The 20000-nt window shown below is 41.3% G+C and overlaps 1 protein-coding gene and 1 non-coding gene across 15 annotated transcripts in view; one reads left to right on the forward strand and one right to left on the reverse strand.

The window, feature by feature from the left end:
* Positions 1–11117, forward strand: part of FMR1 (Fragile X messenger ribonucleoprotein 1) — a 40237-nt gene extending 29120 nt beyond the window's left edge. For 2 of the 14 annotated variants that reach the window (XM_005227569.4, XM_005227574.4), the window contains 5 exons: positions 985–1071; positions 3445–3640; positions 5174–5356; positions 6055–6137; positions 8746–11117. In XM_005227569.4, the coding sequence (XP_005227626.1) occupies positions 985–1071; positions 3445–3640; positions 5174–5356; positions 6055–6137; positions 8746–8856 (660 nt within the window). In that variant the 3' untranslated portion in view covers positions 8857–11117. 14 annotated transcript variants of the gene reach the window in all.
* A 6072-nt stretch (positions 11118–17189) lies between these two features.
* MIR11988 (microRNA mir-11988) lies at positions 17190–17279 on the reverse strand. Its single transcript, NR_162288.1, has one exon. It is a non-coding gene; the product is annotated as a microRNA mir-11988 (primary transcript).
* Positions 17280–20000: the final 2721 nt, after the last annotated feature.

The raw sequence follows: 20000 nt of genomic DNA on the forward strand, positions 1-20000 counted from the left end.
CCCACCAGGCTCCCCTGTCCCTGGGATTCTCCAGGCAAGAACACTGGAGTGGGTTGCCATTTCCTTCTCCAATGCATGAAAGTGAAAAGTGAAAGTGAAGTCGCTCAGTCGTGTCCGACCCTCAGCGACCCCATGGCCTGCAGCCCACCAGGTTCCTCCATCCATGGGATTTTCCAGGCAAGAGTACTGGAGTGCAAGAGTACAAAAGTACTGGAGTACTGGTGCCATTGCCTTCTCCGACAGAACTGGCCTAGGCTTCCCTATAACTTGCCGCAAGAAACAATTTTTTTCCCCCTCATTTCTACTGATGAGCTAGAAGTACACATTTTTAGTATACTTGTTTTTCAAAAAATCTATCCTTAAAGTTGTATCATAGGGAGATCAAACTTTCTTAATGGTTCAGTCCTTTACAGTGTTCAGAGTACATTATATTGAAATGTTAAATTTTATGTTCATGAATATGCCCAGTTTCCCCCCTCTCACAGAATAATTACTAAGTGCACATTAATTTAGCCTAACTCTTTTTGTTTGTCTCTTATTTGTACTCTGTTGACTTGGTTAGCAAAGTTGATTTAGTTTTTATTTTTGTGCCCTAGTATCTAATTTTAATTTGGAATTTTGTCTAAATAAAACCTGCAGTAATTTAATAAGAGTATTTTAAAGTACTTATTTTGTTTATGTGTCTCATTTTCAAACTTGTATAATTTTGAGTTACATAATTTATAAGCTTGCCAACATTTAATAGTGTTTAAATCGTAGTAACCCTGATGGATTTAATGGTTGCTATGTTGATCTGTCCTTATACACAGGAGATGTGTAAAACATACTAACTACTCTTGTTTTTATGTATTTCATATTTTCAACAAACTTTTCTGTACCTACCGTTTGTCAGATCCTGTGCTAGGGATTTAGTCATTATTTGCATATTTCAGATTGTAATTCATCATTAATTTTATAAGATTATTGTTGTCATTTCTATTTCAGGGTATGGTACCATTTGTTTTTGTGGGAACAAAAGACAGCATCGCTAATGCCACTGTTCTTTTGGATTATCATCTGAACTATTTAAAGGTGAGAACAGGAAGAACTTTAACTTTGAATCTTTTTGCGCTAAAATAGAAATACTCCATAGTAAATCTTAACACAATTAAGATTTCTTCTAGCCTGTACATGATAATGAAAGACCTAGAAAAGATAAAACAAAAAAACTCATTTTGTTTAGCTTATTGTGTTCTTTCTGAAAACACAAGTCAGTTTTCCATCATTTAAAGAATCAGTATCCCCATTCTGAAGAAATTTCCCTATTTCCCATTATTCTTCTGTTAAACCCTCATATCCACTTTAGACAATCCTGTCTAAAATCCTTTTCATCCCATTGATCCTTTCTAGCCCTTGAGAGTTTGTTCCAGGCCAAATTTTATGTCTGTAACACTTGCTTTGTTGTCCCCTTTATGTCATTTATCAGGAATAGCCCAGAGTTTCATGAAGTCCTCTGTTTAAATGTGTACCCTTCATAATTTTCTCTATACTCCGTTTTACAAACTAGAAGCAATTTATGTCTCCTTGTATAAATGCTCATTTTAGTTGGTATTTGTACCACTGTGCCTACTCCAGCTTAGAATCTGGAAAGCAGGAACCAGGAGGCTGCAGGGCATAGCAGTAAAAGCAGTGGATTGGCAGTCCAGCACTTGATGGTAGTCTTCTGCCATGACCAGCTCTGTGTCTGTAGGCAAATCACCTCCCTAGACTAGGTGTTTTTTAAAATTTATTTTGGTCAACTGTTCTGTAATTCAACAAAATAGAATTTTACCAATGTCACTTTTATAATTCCATCTTTGTATCCACATGTATCAGAAACATACTGTAACGGGTACTAAATATTATTTTTAAAGTAATCCAACTTTCTGTTGTATTTATGAGGCTATCCTGTTAAGAATTTTTCTGCTGACTTCTTAAATAAAATGAAGCAATTTATAGTTACATGTAAATAAGGAAGAAAAACATAATAGCTAGGCACTTCTTATCCTTCTTATGGTGGTCAATTAATAATTGAAAATGGAGAGGTTTCATCCAGCAAGGTTTGTGTGGGTAGGATACCCCATTGATTTGCTTATTCACCTTTGTTTTAAAGTGTGTCTTATGTGTAATCTGTTGTATGTGTTTTTCTTCCTATTCTTAGCTTAAATAATGTTGAAGACCTGGAAATTTAAGGTTGCATTATGTCAGTCCCTTGTTCTTTTAACCAGTGTTCTTTAGATCTTTTGATTTATTCTTCACAATTGAATATCTTTTTGGATTATTAGCAGCTGTCCTGTTGCCATGCTTCCCATCACCAGATCTTCCCTTGAGTGGGCTTGGCGTCTCTCACCAAGTGATGACTGCTTTGCCCCCATGGGATAACCTGGACTACCATTCTGTTTTGCAAGATCCACCCATTCCATGAGCTATAACTGTACTTTTGGAGTAAGCCACTCACTCAGCGGCAGTCTCTCCTTTAATTAAGTCCTTTGTAAAACAATGTCTGGTTCAGAGCACAGATGGCACTCATCTAGATCCTTACCTGCCCTTTTCCTGAAACTGCTATACTAAGATTTTAAGAACTTAGCTTTACAGGGGCTTCCCCAGTGACTGTTCATGTGGACAGTCCCTATGATTGCCTCTGCTTGACTGAGACACCCAACCACTACTCTAGTTGTGGATCCAGTTCCCTGCAGCTAGTAAATCGATGTTTATGAATAAATTGGAAGGAGAAGGGTTAGAACTGAGACATCATCTGGTTTTGACAGAACCTAGCATATTGGAAGCATTGTGTGTGAGGGTCTATTAGTGGACCCCAGGTATATATTTTGATCAATTAACTTTATACTGTTCATCATATTTGTTTTAGCAGAGTTGTAGTCTTTAAGAGGTTTTCAAGGCATGATATCCAACTTTTTGGGTTAACTGTTAGATAGTTCCTGTTCTTTGAAAGTAGAAGATGGCCCACATTCAGTGTTTTATTAATTAAGATTATTTATAATGTGTGATTTTTAAGCTTAGCTGGTTAAGTCTTAAATGTCATTTATCTGTATTCATACATTTTAGAGTTATTTTATTCAATAACCTATTATCAAGAAGTCCCCAAACTACCATATTTGTGCCTTAGCAGATCTATTGGATAATATTGCCAAATTAAATAACTTTAAATTCTGTCAGTATAATTTTAATGCTGAGTATTTTTGTTATATCTCTTAATTCTAGACATCAATAATACGTTACCTATAGTAATTTTCTTTTTAAGGAGACCGTTCGATTTCCTGATAATTCTGTGTAACAGTGTTTACTATTAACTTAGAGCTGAAATTGAAATATTTCCAGTATACTTTTTATCTGATGAAAAGGAGAAAGGTTTTGTTAAGTAAAATGTCAAATTATTTTTACTGTTATCTTGTATATTTTAAATAGGAAGTAGACCAGTTGCGTTTGGAGAGATTACAAATTGATGAGCAGTTGCGACAGATTGGAGCTAGTTCTAGACCACCACCAAATCGTACAGATAAGGAAAAAGGCTATGTGACTGATGATGGTCAAGGACTGGGTCGAGGTAGTAGACCTTACAGAAATAGGGGGCACGGCAGACGCGGTCCTGGATATACTTCAGGTACAAACTAAGCATTTTACTCAGTAACTTTATCTGTTCCTAGACTTAATAGCTGCTAATCTCTAATATTCATTAGAACTCCATTGTAACAATTTCTCACTACATGGTTTCCAATTCACAGTGGGTCAAATTGTGTTGCAAGACACATAGAGTGAAAAACCTGATAATAACCCATAGAGTTCACAGGGCAGGTGTGAGTTCTGTCCACAGTGTGACTGGGGATAAATCTGCTTAAGCCCTTGTATGCTTTTCCTAAGGCCTTTCCTGATTTTATTACTATATAGCCAAAACTTTTTTTCATTTGTGTACTGTGGCTCATGTTTTGTCAGGCATGTGCTGGTCATACTTGCTGGATGGACTGTGTAAATCAGGGGTCTGCATCCTGTGGCTCATAAGGTGATTTTGAGTGGCATGGCCAAAGTCAGCCCTAGGCAAAGTCAAGAAGTAGGCGAAGCTTCTCTTTGCCTCCCCAGCTCTTTGCTCAGTGCTTCTTTCTTCTCTCCCAGTACCTTTCACTGAACGCTGTCCCACTGCCCGTGCCTACTGTCTTGCTCAACTGTGTATCTACTATGTAACTGGCTAATGATGGTATAAGGTATAATCCATCTCACAAATATTTGCGTTTCAAAAAGGAACTCAGTAAGATGGAAAAGCCTTCAAGATCCACAGGAATGAAGCTATAATGGTGAAGCTATAATTTCTCATTAGCTCCAACAGAGGAAGAGAGAGGTAGTAGAGTTGATGTTCTGGAGTGGGGGAGAGAGCTACCTACTCCTAAGGCCAACCTTGAACCTGAGCCCTCATCCCTTTCCCAACTGTCTGTTCTTGATGCTTTGGAAGGTCCCCTCTCACCAGGAAGTTCTTTTCCCATCTCCCATCCCCTGTGTCATTAACCCACCCACTCAGGCATAATAAGTTCACTACAGTAAATTCTTTCTAATGATCAGTTATTCCTGTGGGAGTGGGAGGGAAGGTTGTGGACCAAGCATCAGACAAGCATATCCCCATTCAGCGAGGTCCAGTCCCTGATCCCACAAGAGACCATTCCCTGAGATAGTAGCCACAATGGCCACCTTTGCCACTCTCTCTAAGATGACCAAAATTTGTGCATTCCCCTTTGTCCCTGGGCCAAACCTTGTTAAAAGGAACTTTCTTTCTAGAAGTTTTGTTTATCAAGGTATTGCATTTAATTGTTGTAGGCAACTTTTCCTCCAAAGAGCACAGATGTTTAAAGGAGCACAGCTGTTTAATGATGTGGCATACTCAGGTTTGAACTTAGATGGCTAATAGAATTCCTTTTTTTTAATGAGAACCAAAAATGTTTGAAACAAAAATGACCTCAAATATCATGAAAACCTTCATTTTAAACTTAAGATAATTTGTTTTACAAAATGGAAGGTGATAATATACTCTTTGGTGGGCTTATAAATTAGGAAGTGTAATGGATTACCCCCAGAAACGTCTCTGGAAGTTTCTGTTAACCTAACATTTTTTTAAGTCGGACAATGGTATATAACTTTTAACTCTCGATAGGAACTAATTCTGAAGCATCAAATGCTTCTGAAACAGAATCTGACCACAGAGATGAACTCAGTGATTGGTCATTAGCTCCAACAGAGGAAGAGAGGGAGAACTTCCTGCGCAGAGGAGACGGGCGGCGGCGTGGCGGCGGAGGAAGAGGACAAGGAGGAAGAGGACGTGGAGGCAGCTTCAAAGGTACGGAGGGTTTTTCATTTAAGAAATGAAGCTGAATTGTAACAACTGTCTGAAGTTCTATGAAAAAGCTAGGTGATTAAGTGACATACTATCAAGCCCCCATTTCTCCCATTTTGTACTGGTCACCATAAGAAAGGCTCATGTAATTAGCAATATCAGACAGGCTTCCTTACAATTTACAAACATATGAATAACCCCTGATAACTAGTTCAGCTTCTTTGGGTACTCTAAACATCACATCTAATCATTAGTTCAGGTTGACATATCACACAGTTGATGTAGGACTGTAATGGCTTAGAAATGTTTTCTGTAACATGTGCTGCTGTGCACTAAGCCGCTTTAGTCATGTCCAGCTCTTTGCAGCCCTGTGGACTGTAACCCGCCAGGCTCCTTTGTCCATGGGCTTCTCCAGGCAAGAGTACTAGAGTGGGTAGCCATTTCCTTATCCAGGGGATCTTCCTGATGCAGGGATAGAACTCAGGTCTCTTATGTCTCCTGCATTGGCAGGCAGGTTCTTTGCCACTAGTGCCACCTGGATGCTAGATTATTAGACAGTGTGTAACTAAAATTGCTAGGTTGTTGATTATATTTTAGATTCTGTGATTGGTCTAAATAAATTGAGGATGTGGGAACAAAGAACTCTCCAATAGGCATGTCAGAATCAGTGACCATTGAACCTTTTAAAAATGTCCCTCTAGGAAACGACGATCACTCCCGAACAGATAATCGTCCACGTAATCCAAGAGAGGCTAAAGGAAGAACAGCAGATGGATCCCTCCAGGTAAACCTTTGTGCCTCTTTTCATCTAAATTGTGCCAGTTACAGAAGTTTGAGATTTATGTGAATTTGCTATACTATATAGGTATCTGTGAAATACTTTCTTTTCAACATTACATTTGTGGTCAATTTTAGTCCTTTATGACAAGTATACAAAGAAGATTTCTCTAGAGAATGTGCAGTCTCAGTATTTGTAAAGATTTTGACAACCACATTATGACTTCAGTACCACATAGGTGGTCCTCCCTACCCCCATTCTCCAAGGAAAGAAACATCCAGGAATGTACTGAGAGAGACTTGCATAAGCCCTGTGGAACCCACATCCCTCCTCACCAGAGTTGCAAGGATAGGGTGTTCTCTGACTGGAAAGTAAGAAAAAGAAGGTATCTAGCTCACAATAGACAGGGCTGATGACACTCGGCTAGTACATGCTGAATCAGTCAGCTGCCTATTTAGAGCCAGCCTCTTCCCTGAGAACCCATCTCATGTGGCCAGCACCTGTGCTGAACACATTGTTAACATAATTTTAAAATGAGCCCCCAAGCACGGCCAGGTACCTTGGCTGGGTGTATTGTATCTCACTTAATGTTTGAACAGTACCCTGAGGTAAGAAGTTTTATTACTCTGTTTTATAGATGAGTAAACTGAAGTTTAGAAAGATTGAGTCACATAGTTAGCATACACTAGAGTGATATTTCGGAGAAGGCAGTGGCACCCCACTCCAGTACTCTTGCCTGGAAAATCCCATGGATGGAGGAGCCTGGTAGGCTGGTCCATGGGGTCACTAAGAGTCAGACACGACTGAGGGACTTCACTTTCACCTTTCACTTTCATGCATTGAAGAAGGAAATGGCAACCCACTCCAGTGTTCTTGCCTGGAGAATCCCAGGGATGGGCGGAGCCTGGTGGGCTGCCGTCTATGGGGTCGCACAGAGTCGGACACGACTGAAGCGACTTAGCAGCAGCAGCAGAGTGATATTTGAACCCTGGTACCTCATTCCCAGAACACATGATCTCTTCGGCTGCTGCTTTAACTCTGAGGACTTAGTCCAAGTAGTTGGGGGTCCTTTCATGACTATGGATTGGTTTGGGACCAGTACCTAAAATTAGTGAGACATAAATTTTAAGAGCAGAAACTTCATGACAGAATATTCCTTAGAATTCATAGCATTTGTAGAAAGAAAGAAAGAAATTGAAGTCGCTGAGTCATGCCCGACTCTTTGTGACCCCATGGGTAGTAGCCTGCACCAAGCTCCTCCGTCCATGGGATTTTCAAGGCAAGAAGTACTGGAGTGAGTTGCCATTTCCGTCTCCAGGGAATCTTCCCAACCCAGGGATTGAATCCAAGTCTCTCACATTGTAGACAGACGCTTTACCGTCTGAGCCACCAGGGAAGTCCTAGCATTTGTAAGTAGGTGTTAACTATTAGCTGGTGCTTAAGGATCATCACAGAAAAGATCTTAGACCTAGAGATTGATGAAATTATGTACACATGTGTTTTACACAAATGTAAGGTGTTTATGTACCAGTTTTATAATTCCCCTCTTGACAACCAAACAGTTAAAACACTCACCCAGGACCAACAATTAAACACACTTTGAAATTCGAGTGCACCATTTTGGGGCTATAGGTAGTCCCATTTGTACTTGAAGCATATCAGTACTTTTATTAATTGTTTTAGGCCTGTGTGTCAACATTATCTTTCTTTTGTACAGCATCTACAATTGCATTAGCAGTATTTTAAGTGTTCAATGCTGGCACTTAAAATATTATATAAATCTCAATATTATTTTTTAAATCATACTCGTCTCTGTCCTCTTCCTGGGATTCCAGTCCCACACATTAGTGTCTTCAAATTTCCCTGTACTATTCTTATTCTTCAGAGTTTAAGTTGTATGATCCTCTGACTTGCCTTACTGTAATACAAGCTACTAGAAACCAGTGTTCACATGAGGATATATAGTGTGTGTGTATATTTATGAGTATATACAGTATATGTGTATATTTATATACACACACACACATTGTAAGACAAAGGGAGCCCTTACTGTAGAAAAAGTTAATCATACTTATGATAGAAATGAAGATGTCAACTAAAGGCTAGTTAATAAGTGAGTTAAGTTATTGCTCTGGTAACATCAGAATAGGAAGACAATAATTTGTCTCTCTCCTCCTGGGTTTCATATCTTTGAAGAATAAACCATTTTTTTGAACAGACCTGTATATTTTGCATATATATTTTGCAATCCGTAATGGGAGTTCATTTTAACTATTTGTTTCTCATTGTTTTGTTCTACTTAGAAGAAGACACAGTAGGATTGTGAGTTTTTATCTAACTTTGGATGCAGTGAGATGACCAAGGTGTTCCAGTTACAGAAGAAGAGTGTTTTAGAATCATAAGCCAAATAAAGCTCCTACCTGACCTTAATTTCTCACACTTCTTCTATTCAAATCCCTTTTAACATGTGGAATATACACTTTGGGCTTAAATTTCTTGTCAGGCCAATTACAGATTACAACAGAATATGGTCTTTGTATATAACAACTATAACTTGTTTTAGATCAGAGTTGACTGCAATAATGAAAGGAGTGTCCACACTAAAACATTACAGAATACCTCCAGTGAAGGTAATCGGCTGCGCACGGGTAAAGATCGTAACCAGAGGAAGGAAAAGCCAGACACCGTGGATGGCCAGCAACCACTTGTCAATGGAGTACCCTAAACTGCATAATTCTGGAGTGATATCCCCTATACCATTTCCATAATTCTTATTCCATATTAGAAAACTTTGTTAGGCCAAAGACAAATAGTAGGCAAGGTGGCACAGGGCATGAAATGAACAATTCCGTTAAGAATTTTGCTTTTTTCACATTGGCCATAAGCAGCAATTTTCGAATTTGCACAAAATGAGGTCTTAAAATTTTTGAAACATTACTTTTAAATAATTAAGTATACTTAGCACTTCAGGACAGGATTTTCATTTGGTTTATTTTTTAAATACCACGCAGTGATATTCTTTGTTAATTTGGACCGTTTACCCTGCATTGGGTGATAACTCACTGGTATATTTCAGTTTTTCTGAATAATAGCATTTATGGTAATCATGTTAGACTTCTATTTTCAATCTCATATAGAAGTCCATAAAATACTATGGCATTTCATGTCCTGTGTCAGTTTATGTTTTGGTCCACTTTTCCAGTATTTTAGTGGACCCTGAGATGTGTGTGATGTGACGTTTGTCATTTTCATTAGCAAAAAAAAAAAAAAAAAAAAGTTGTATGATCTGTGCCTTTTTTATATCTTGGCAGGTAGGAATATTATATTTGGATGCAGAGTTCAGGGAAGATAAGTTGGAAACACTAAATGTTAAAAGATGTAGCAAACCCTGTCAAACATTAGTACTTTATAGAAGAATGCATGCTTTCCATATTTTTTTTCTTACATAAACATCAGGTTAGGCAGTATAAAGAATAAGACTTTTGTTTTTGTTCTGTTGCACTGAAGTTTGACAAATAGTGTTATTGGAGGGATGTGTAATTTTTCTGTATAGACCGGAAAAGTAGTAACGGTCTTTTCATTTGCAAGAGGCTCAAATGTTTTCAGCTAGGAATAAATCTTCCTGGTCGAAAGTTAGTAGGATACGCCTGCTCTTTGGCCTGATGACCAGTTTTAACTTAGAGCTGTCTTTTATTTTGTCCTCCCCGAGTTTTGTGAAGTTTCTCATTTTCATTTCAAGCTTATTTGGGGGAGGTAGAAAGGTCATTTCCATGTGTGCATAATAATCCTGTGAAGTACAGGTACTTTGTCTGAGAAACATTGGAAGCAGGTTAAATGTTTTGTAAACTTTGAAATATTAGGTCTAATGTATAAGCAGAATTGGAAAGCAGACTAGGATTGGTTAACACATGAAACTTTTTTCTTTAGTTTTTTTTTCCTTTTTTTTTTTTTTTTTGACATATTGGGTTTCAGTTTTGAGGGTTTTTTTTTTTTTTTTTTTTTTTTTTTTACGAGATTTACTGAGGAAAATATGTGAAGGACCTTCACTCTAAGATGTTATATTTTTCTTAAAAAATAACTCCAAGTAGGGGTACCACTGAATCTGTACAGTGCCGTACAAACCGAAGTTCTGCCTCTGATGTCTGTTGTGAGTTTGTTTCTTTGAATTTTCATATTACGGTTACTTTTCCTTGCATACAAATAAGCATATAAAAATGGCAACAAACTGCACATGATTTCAAGAATATTAAAAAGTCTTTTAAAAGTATTGCCAAACATTAATGTTGATTTCTAGTTATTTATTCTGGGAATGTATAGTATTTGAAAACAGAAATTGGTACCTTGCACACATCATCTGTAAGCTGTTCGGTTTAAAATACTGTAGATAATTAACCAAGGTAGAATGACCTTGTAATGTAACTGCTCTTGGGCAATATTCTCTGTACATATTAGCGACAACAGATTGGATTTTATGTTGACATTTGTTTGGTTATAGTGCAATATATTTTGTATGCAAGCAGTTTCAATAAAGTTTGATCTTCCTCTGCTACACTGATGTTGATGCAATCCTTACAAATGGTTGCTTTTAAAATTTTAAGATAGGAAAAGTCTATAGAAAAGTGTTCTGTTACAAAATGTATCTGTTACCATTGGAAATTTCACATGTCATAGGAAGTTAGCCGCTATCTACCAACTTTCAAGAACTTGATCTTGTTTAATAAGGTGAAAAATACCAACAAAATGGTACAAAAGCACATTGTGCCATTACAATATGCACTAAGTCTCTTTTTTACCACAGCTGAATTCAGCAAGGCGCTAACTTGCTTAAATGTGAATTACTAACTTCTAAAACTGTAATTTGAGTCACATGTTTTCATGTGGAGTTGGAGTTGATTCATATTACAATATTTGTGTGCTAAACATGTATGTTTTTCAGTTCAAAGTCATGATGTTTTTAAAATCTTATTAAAATTTCAAAAATCTGAAGATTGTTTATCTAGATGTAAATTTTTATTAAAAAGTTGCACTTATGAAAAAGCAAAAATTTAGTCTGACAGATGTTTGTTCCTGGTCTTAAATTTCTAAATGTAACAAAACTTAGAGATGGGGGGAGGTATTAATCATGCAAAGCATATATTATGCCTTGCAAATAATCTTTGATGTGCTTCTAAAAGGCAGAAATGTAGATAATTGAAAATAATTCTATATATTCCCAGTTAGAGGATTTGAACACATTAATTACATAGGATGCTACTAAACCATGTTAAAGACATGCTCCTGTCAGTGAACACATAAACAAACCTACTTGCCATTTGGAAATTATTAAATACGTCTATGAATCTTTAAAAAAAAAAATGTTGATGTCAGTAATAGAGAACGTGACAGTCTGTAGGTAGAATATGTCTGAATTGATTACTGTGATAACTTGATGGAAACTCTGGCACAACCTAGAAGAGTAGATAGAAATAGATGACGGTATCTAAGTGCTTCCCCATGTTAGAATCCAAAACGATCCAGTGATAAGCAGGACAGTCTCTCTATATATAATTGTGTGTTTTTTCTGGAGAAAAACCCATCTTTATTTTCTGGCTTTCTAGTTTTCATTCTGGTACTTTTTTTGAATTTCTGTTACCTGTTCAGCCTAGTTCTAGACTCTTGCACAATCCATTAGAGTTGGTAAGTAGCAACCATCCTCAGGTAACTTTGTTGGGTTTTCGTGGTTTCATGTTTCAGTGCTTGCTACATGTGAATACCCTACTGGTGGCAGCAGCCTGTCTTGTCTCGATTGGCTCACTTGGAGGCATTTCTCTCATCTGACTATGAACTTCCGGTTCCTGGTGGTTAGGAGTATAGTACCTTTTAGAGTCGATATACTGATTAGATCATTTTTGACCATTTTGCTTCATGGCCATAAATAGTGTCTTTGCGTCGTGACACTTCGAGCCTCTGATAAGCAGTTATTCTAAAATAGCCGTTACAAAATACTAGTCTTGATTGCTCAGAAGGCTTAATGGGTACCAGTAGTTAAATTTTGACCATCTTTCCCTCTGTTTATCTGAGGCTGTTTGAAGGGTTTTTTTGGGGGGAGAAGGTTGCTATTTAAAATTTTTATTTCCATTTCTCTCAGAACTTTCCATGAAGAAATATGTTTTATGCTAACGAGTCTCATGTTAATGGGAGACGCATTAAAAGTCTTTGCAAGTTGCACTTGCTAAGTGATTCAAGAGTAAGCTTCAAACTAAGTGCCTAAAGGTTTTCCCACCAATTTCTAAAACAGTACACTTAATTACAGGGGTAGGTCAAAATTAGAAGGAAAATTGTCAACAGAAAATGGTTACATGGAATCCTGAGAACTAGAGTATATTATTCAGTATCAAAGAGAACATAGATGGCTTATGGTAAGAGAAGAAAAGAATTCCAGTATTATTTTCGGTAAATAGTAAGGCATCTTTGTCAGATTTCTCTGGAGATCAAAGCCTGTAAGATACTGCATCAAAGAATACTAGTGCTCAAGGAATAAATACCATTAAAAGTTGCAAGTGCAGCCTGGATATTACATGATAAAAAGGAACCTAAAGAGTTAGGCTGTGAAGAGGGAGGAATCAGGAGGTAGATTCTACACTTGACCTGGGTGCACACTAGCTCTCTGGTTCCTGAAAGAGTCATTTCACCTCTTCATGTTCAAGTTTCTTCATTGGGTTAAATAAGTGGTTGCTAAGGTGTCATAGGGGCTTCCCTGGTGGCTCAGTGGCAAAGAACCTGCCTGCCAATGCAAGAGATGCAGGTTTGATCCCTGGGTTGGGAAGATCCCCTGGAGGAGGGCATGGCAGCTCAGTCCAGTATTCTTGCCTGGAGAATCCCATGGACAGAGGAACCTAGCAGGCCACTGTCCATGGGGTGCAAAAGAGTCAGATGCGACTTAATGACTAAACAACAGCAACATGTTTTACATGGAGAAAGCTAGTCATTGTTATTGAGCCACCCACCTGATTTCATCTGGTTCTTATTAAATATTCAGTGAACATTCACTGTATATCAGGCATTTCACAGGCAGCTTGGGGATAGAGAGATACTGTTTCAGGTTTTTAAGACGTTCAGTGTCAAGTGGGCGAACTTGGTAAGTCAGTGGGCAGTTCCAACACATGGTACGGTCAGTGTTCAGATGCACAGGGTGAGGTGTGTGTACACAGAAACAACCCAAATCAGGGTGGTGTGGAGTCCGTAAAGGGCTTCTCAGTGAAATGAAATTTACCGAAATCTGAGGACAGATTGGAAAGTTTAGCCAGGAGAAAAGGGGCCCAGGCCATTGATCTGGGCATGAAAAAGTCAATTGGGGGAGCTTCCAGAAGTTTCATTGTGGCTGGAACAGAGAATTTGAAGCAGAGAGTGAGAGGTGAGACAAGCAATAATGCCAAGGTAGGCCTAAGGGCGCCGTGTTAGAGGTTTGACTTGAAGGAGCCTCTGCCTCTGAAGGGTTTTAAACGAGGTCAGATTTATGCTTGAGGTGTGGAGGGACAGGATTGCCCACGATTTCAGGAGCCTCTGTCAAGTTGCCTGGTAACCAATGAGCAGGAGGGACTGGGCCCACATCCAACTTTGCGGAAGTTCTGCCGCCCGTGGTCCAAATCTGGCTTCCCACAAGGTCACAGGTGGTAGCAGCCTGTGTTCCCAGACAGCTCCCCTGACAGCCAGCATTTAAGCCCTGGTTTGAACTTCAGCCTGCAAGGCCACCAGCGTCAATGCTGTCCTGCAAAACAGTAACTCCCAGGGAAAACCTTTCCCTGGAGCCCAGCCCCAAGGATGCAGGCTACAGGGCCCCAGCCTTTGTCTGTGGCTCTGCTGGGAGCCTGGGCATCCCTGAGCCTCTTCTTCCTGAGCCTTGCTGGTAAGTTTCCCTCATTAAAAACTTTTCCTTTAGCATGCTGGTATGCTGTTTACCTTTGTTCACTGAGGCATAGATTGTGTCCCACAGGAGGCAAGCTCCTCTTCTTCCAGCTCTGGCTTTTGGGAAACCACAAAAGGGCTCAACTAAGCCATACCAGGGCTGCGTGACACCCCTCCTAGGTAGGGCTGGTGGTGGGAGACCTAGCTGAGCTGAAATCACTGGTGACGTGATTTCAGGGCTTGTCTGGGCCCACACCAGTTGCTACAAAGACCATGGAAAGCCCTCCATGGAGGGCAAACTGAGACCGATTCCTTGGCACTCCCTACAAGTCAGCCAGCCCTGTGAGCCCTAAGGAAAAAGAAGTTGAGAGAAAAGAGCCCTTGGTCTAAAGTGCTGTTGGAGCAGTAGATACAACCTGTCCTCGGATTTGAGACCTGTTGTACAGTATACCACCCAGGAGCTTGTGGAGAGGGTCGGGGGTTGAGGTCCAGAGAGAGGCTTCATCACACAGGGAATCCAACTCCCTGTAGTAGTCACAGAAGTCCACTGAGGCTTGAACTACTTACACATGATGAAGAAGCTACACCCAGGAGGTAAGTGGCAATGGATGGCCAGCATTGGAGCTTTACCACCAGATTCCCTTTTACCTACCAAGTGAATTGGCTGGTTCAGCCAAGCACATGTGCCTGCCCTGGGCTTATAATCAGGTGCTTGCAGGGAAGTCAGATTCACATACCACAAAGAGGAGACTTCCCTACTGAGGTTGCAGGTGCTTCAAGGCACTTGGGCTTTATAGATGGATTGTATGAAAACCCTGGGCCTCAGGGTTAACTCTTGAGCAAAGGACCTTAATTCAGAGAAGGTTGTAGAAGCGGATGGGATCTTATACGAGGAGGAAAGTGAAAGTGAAGTCGCTCAGTCATGTCCAACCCTCAGTGACCCCATGGACTGCAGCCTACCAGGCTCTTCCGTCCATGGGATTTTCCAGGCAAGAGTACTGGAGTGGGTTGCCATGGAGGACGTCCCTCTAATTTTGCTCCTCCTACCAGGAGTAAGGGGTGGGATGATCCCTTGGTGCTGATTTAGGCCCCACCCAAAAGAGTAAGAGGAAATAAGGGGGCTGTAAATTGTCCCATGTCTCAGCAAAAGTGAGAAGGCCCAGACCAACACTTCAGGCTTGCTGCAGTGCTCTTAGGGCTCTAGTCCTCAAAGGGATCCCTAAGGAAGGAGGTGGATGGGGAAAACCAAGAGTGGGGATCAACAACCCAAATCACCCTAAAGAAGATGTAGAGAGAAGATAGGGGTGTAGGAAACAAAAAAGACTCAATTGAGCGGGCATTAAGGCGAGCCCTGCGGAGAGCTGACACAAGGAGGTAGCGGATGTTGGAGGCCACTAGTATTTCCCACTGCCTAGCCAGGAAGTCTTCATAGCCTGTTGTGTACTTGGAGAAGGGTGCAGAGGAGGAAGCTGAGTACTTAGCCACATATTCATGCTGCTAGAATGAGACTCCCCAGGTCCACAGGCCTTTGTGTGATCCAGGAGACTTGATTTTTCTGGCCCAACTGCTAGAGGGCCGTTCAGTCCAGATTTGAGTCCCTTCCAAAGCAAACTTGGCCCTGGGCCTTCCTCTGCCCTCTTCAGAGGGATGGCTGACTTTTGCCCTTGTCCATACAGCCTGGAACATAGGTGCAGGGAGAATTATGCAGACCTACCGGGCACTGGTGCCCCAGTAACTGAAATTCTTGAACCTGATGGGTCCACAGTAAGTTTCCCTGACAGGATTTGGGACTGGTTTCACTTAGACCCAAGACACTTGGCACCATTGCTGCAGAGGCCTTTGGCTCCTTTGAAGGGACCATGCTTGGTGTCCCTACAACTGACTGCAGGACTAGTATAGACATGCTGGGTTCCCTCAGTCCATCAGAGTACACTCATCTGCTGGGTGGCTCTGGGCACCGCCATCCCTCCTGGTGACTTCAGGGCCTCTTAAATTTCCAAAGCCTGTCAGGATTGTGCCATTGAAACAAGTATCAAATACCAGTTGGTGACAAGACGGAGAAGGCTTATTCCATTGCCAGGAGGGAGTGGTAGCGCGTACTATCTGCCAGCTCCCAGCCTGGGTAGGCAGTCAGTTAAATCCAGTGTCTGATTACAGATCGTTGTGGCTTTAATAGTGGTCACCCAGTCACTCAAAGCACCTGATAAACCAGCAGGTGACTCAAATAACTGCCTCCATCACTGGCGCTCCATTTGTGGTCGGCAGCTGCACTGTCCAGGCCCTCAGCCACCAGCCACATGTGGCTGCTGACCACTCAAAGGCTGCTCTGAACTGAGATGTGCAATTCTCAGTGTAGAATGCACAACAGATTTTGAAGACTTAGTTTGAAAAAAGAATGAAAAATACCTGTTTTTTATATTTAAATGCTGGAATGTTACTATTTTGGATCTATTTGGGGTTAACTGAACCATGTTACTAAAATGAATTAGACCTGTCTCTTTTTACTTTCTATTTTAATATATAGTGACTACTAGAAAATGTAAAATTACATGTGGGGCTCACATTATATGACTCTTGGACAGAATTGCCCTGGACATTGCTCATGTTCCCTGCTTTTGATTTCTCCAGGAATTAAAAAATTGTTTTCACTTGGCAGAGCATGAACCTCACCTTAAAGACTATCCTCCCTCAGGCATATTGAACTTCTCCAGAAATACTTAATAACTGCAATAATCCATTGTTTATTAAAAGATTATGAAGATCAATAATCCATTGGGAAAGCCCATTGTCTTTCACTGATGGCAGCTTTGACAGTGGCCCCCAGAGAAAAGTTTTCTCCCTAATGCAAGCTCTCTAAGCGCAGCTGTCCATGGGTGGCAGGGCCTTGAATGAGGATAGAGGTCAGAGCGAGATCACTGGAGTACTTATGAGATATTCCAGAACCTCATAAGGAAAGCAGCAAGGAACTTCCCTGGTGGGCCAGTGATTAAGACTCCGCACTTCCAATGCAAGGGGCCCAGGTTTGATCCCTCAGTTCAGTTCAGTTCAGTCACTTAGTCGTGTCCGACTCTTTGCGACCCCATGAATCGCAGCACGCCAGGCCTCCGTGTCCATCACCAACTCCCGGAGTTCACTCAGACTCATGTCCATTGAGTCGGTGATGCCATCCAGCCATCTCATCCTCTGTCGTCCCCTTTCCCTAGTCAGGCACTAAGATTCCACATGCCTCGGGGAGCTGCTAAAAAGGGGGGGGGGCGGGAGGAAAAACTGCAACCTTACAGATACTACACAAAAGGAGCCCTCTTTGGGTATTAGAGGCAGCACTTCCTGCACATAGGAATGCTATTCAGGAATATATAAGTCACCAGTTGTTGTGTAGTCACTAAACTGTGTCCGACTCTTTTGCAACCCCATGAACTGTAACCTGCCATTGAGATTTCCTAGGTAAGAATAATGAAGTGGGTTGCCAATCCCTTCTCCAGGGGATCTTCCCAACCCAGCTATTGAACCTAGGTCTCCTGCAACTCCTGCATAGGCAGGTGATTCTTTACCACTGAGTCACCTGGGAAGCAGCTAAATTCGACCATGGGCCACAACAGTAAGAAGCCACAGAAGCAATACCTGCCTCTCCCCACCCCCAACTCATTCTGATCCCATGGAATTTTCATTATCTGTGACAAGCCTCACATCTGATGTCTCTGACAACAAGACTCTGCCAATATTGGGAGTGGGTCGTCTCACTGCTACTGAATGGTGCAGGCACTTTGAATGACAATTATTGGCCCCGGCGAATGGGAAAACTGTGACTCTCAGATCCAACATTCCCGTCCTACAGTGGGTTGTTACCGAACTGAATTCCATCACATGGGTGGATCCCTGATGGTCCAGTCGGGAAAACAGAAATCACATCCCAGTGATTTTAACAGAGACTTTAATGTAGAGATTGGTCTTAAAGGACTGAAAATGCAAAACTGGAGCATTAAGATGTCACAGAGTTGAGTTCTGCAAGTAACATTGACCATCTGAGGCCTGGATGAACAATGGGAGGAGGCCGGGATGATGAGCAGCCAAAAGCTCAAAAGCAAGACCCGCAGAGGTAAAAACCCAGACCTCAAGGAAAGGAGCACTGTTGGTCAGTAGTGATACCCCAGTAACATGTGGGAAATTAGACCACTGAGGACAGGGTGCCAGCCAACACTCTGGTGCTGGTGTGTCTGAGGAGACATGATGATGCTGATTCTGAGAGGGGTGGGAGTCAGAGGGTGAAACCTGGAAATTGGATTCAGCAGCTGCTACTAGACCCAACTATTCCTGCCAGAATGAAGAACCACAGTCTTCCAGTCTCCCTCTAGGGCCTCTTATCAGCAGAATCTAACAGGCAACACTGGCATAGGAGAAATGGGGTGTGCAGAATGCCAGCCCCAGCCTCACAAAGCAAAGTGTAGAAGGATTGTTTGGAACTGAGATAAATAATTGACAAAGTGCAGCAAGCTGGAAAAATTTCAAAACGGAAATGGTACATCCAAATGGTCAACCCAATTGCAAGAATAGGTGACTACCCACATAGTAGGTACTGAGATGGCCCTGTTGCCTGCCTTGCCTTAGCTACTGGCTTAATGTGGGCCTCAAGTTTGAGACTTGGTACCAAACACAGAAGCCTGTTTCACTGATGGGTTAACAATTTTCAGTGGGATACTGCTAAGCCATTTGTTACATGATGATAAATGCTGACAACCCCTGGCATTGACTAATCTGCACAATGGGTGGAAGTGCAGTGCTTGGGTAATAAAGCATTGAAATATCCCTTTACACAGACTCATGGGCTGCTGCCTCACTCTTTAGTCAGGAGTCAGGTCATTGAGTCACCCAAAACTATTAAAGTTATACCTGGTAGAAACAAATACAACTCACTCACAAGCCCAGTTAATAAGTCACATATATATTTGTCTCCTAGAAAAGACCACATCCTGGGAAAAAACAAAGCATCTGCAATGAGAAAATCAACTGGACCTCTGAGCCCTCTTATCCATAGTGCTTACTGGATCTATATCCCACTGTGCTCGGTTATTGACTGGAAGTAGTCTACAAGAAATATGACCTTGGAACAGACTCAGTGGAGGATCGTAAAGACAGTGCCTGGGACTGTAAGGCTCTAGACAACAGATTGAAGTGGCATACTTGTGTGGCTGCCACACTGCACAGTAATCATTTCCCTCCTTTTTTGGACCCACACTGACCATGGCGAGTAGCTGGGAAGATTTTACCGCATGAATCACAGAAATGTGGATGAACACAAATGTGGAATGGCTTCTTGTGTTCTTTCCCACTGGGCAGACAACTCTGATGTTGGGTTAGCCACTCACTTCCTCTGAAAGTTGGGGGATACTTCTGTTAAAGCAAAGTCACCTTTGTCCTGAAGCCTTCTTCCTTAATCTGAAGAGATTGCTTTGGGTAAAAGAATTGTTAACCCTGGGTCTCTGTGCAGTTTTTCATTCCAGGATGTAAAATTAGGTCTGGTTAATTCTTGCCTGGAGAATTCCACAGACAGAGGAGCCTGGTGGGCTATGGTCCATAGGGTCACAAAGAGTCAGACACGACTGAAGCAACTTAGCATGCACACATGATGGACCATAGCCCACCAGGCTCCTCTGTCCATGGGATTCTCCAGGCAAGAATACTGGAGTGGGTTGCCATTCCATCTTCCAGGGGATCTTCCCAATTTAGGGATCAGAATCATGTCTCTTATGTCTTATGCATTGGCAGGTGGGTTCTTTCCCACTAGCACCACCTGGGAAGCCCTACAGCCTACAGTCCATGGAGGTGAAACTATATATATATATATATATATGTTTATTTATTTGACTGCACCTGGTCTTAGTTGTGGCATGTGGGGTCTTTGTTGTATCATGCAGGATCTTTCATTGTGGCACATGGACTCTCTAGTTGTGGCACAGCAACTCAGTAGTTGTGGCACACAGCCTTAGT

This window comes from Bos taurus, chromosome X, assembly GCF_002263795.3.
Source record: "Bos taurus isolate L1 Dominette 01449 registration number 42190680 breed Hereford chromosome X, ARS-UCD2.0, whole genome shotgun sequence".
Classification (NCBI taxonomy): Eukaryota; Metazoa; Chordata; class Mammalia; order Artiodactyla; family Bovidae; genus Bos; species Bos taurus.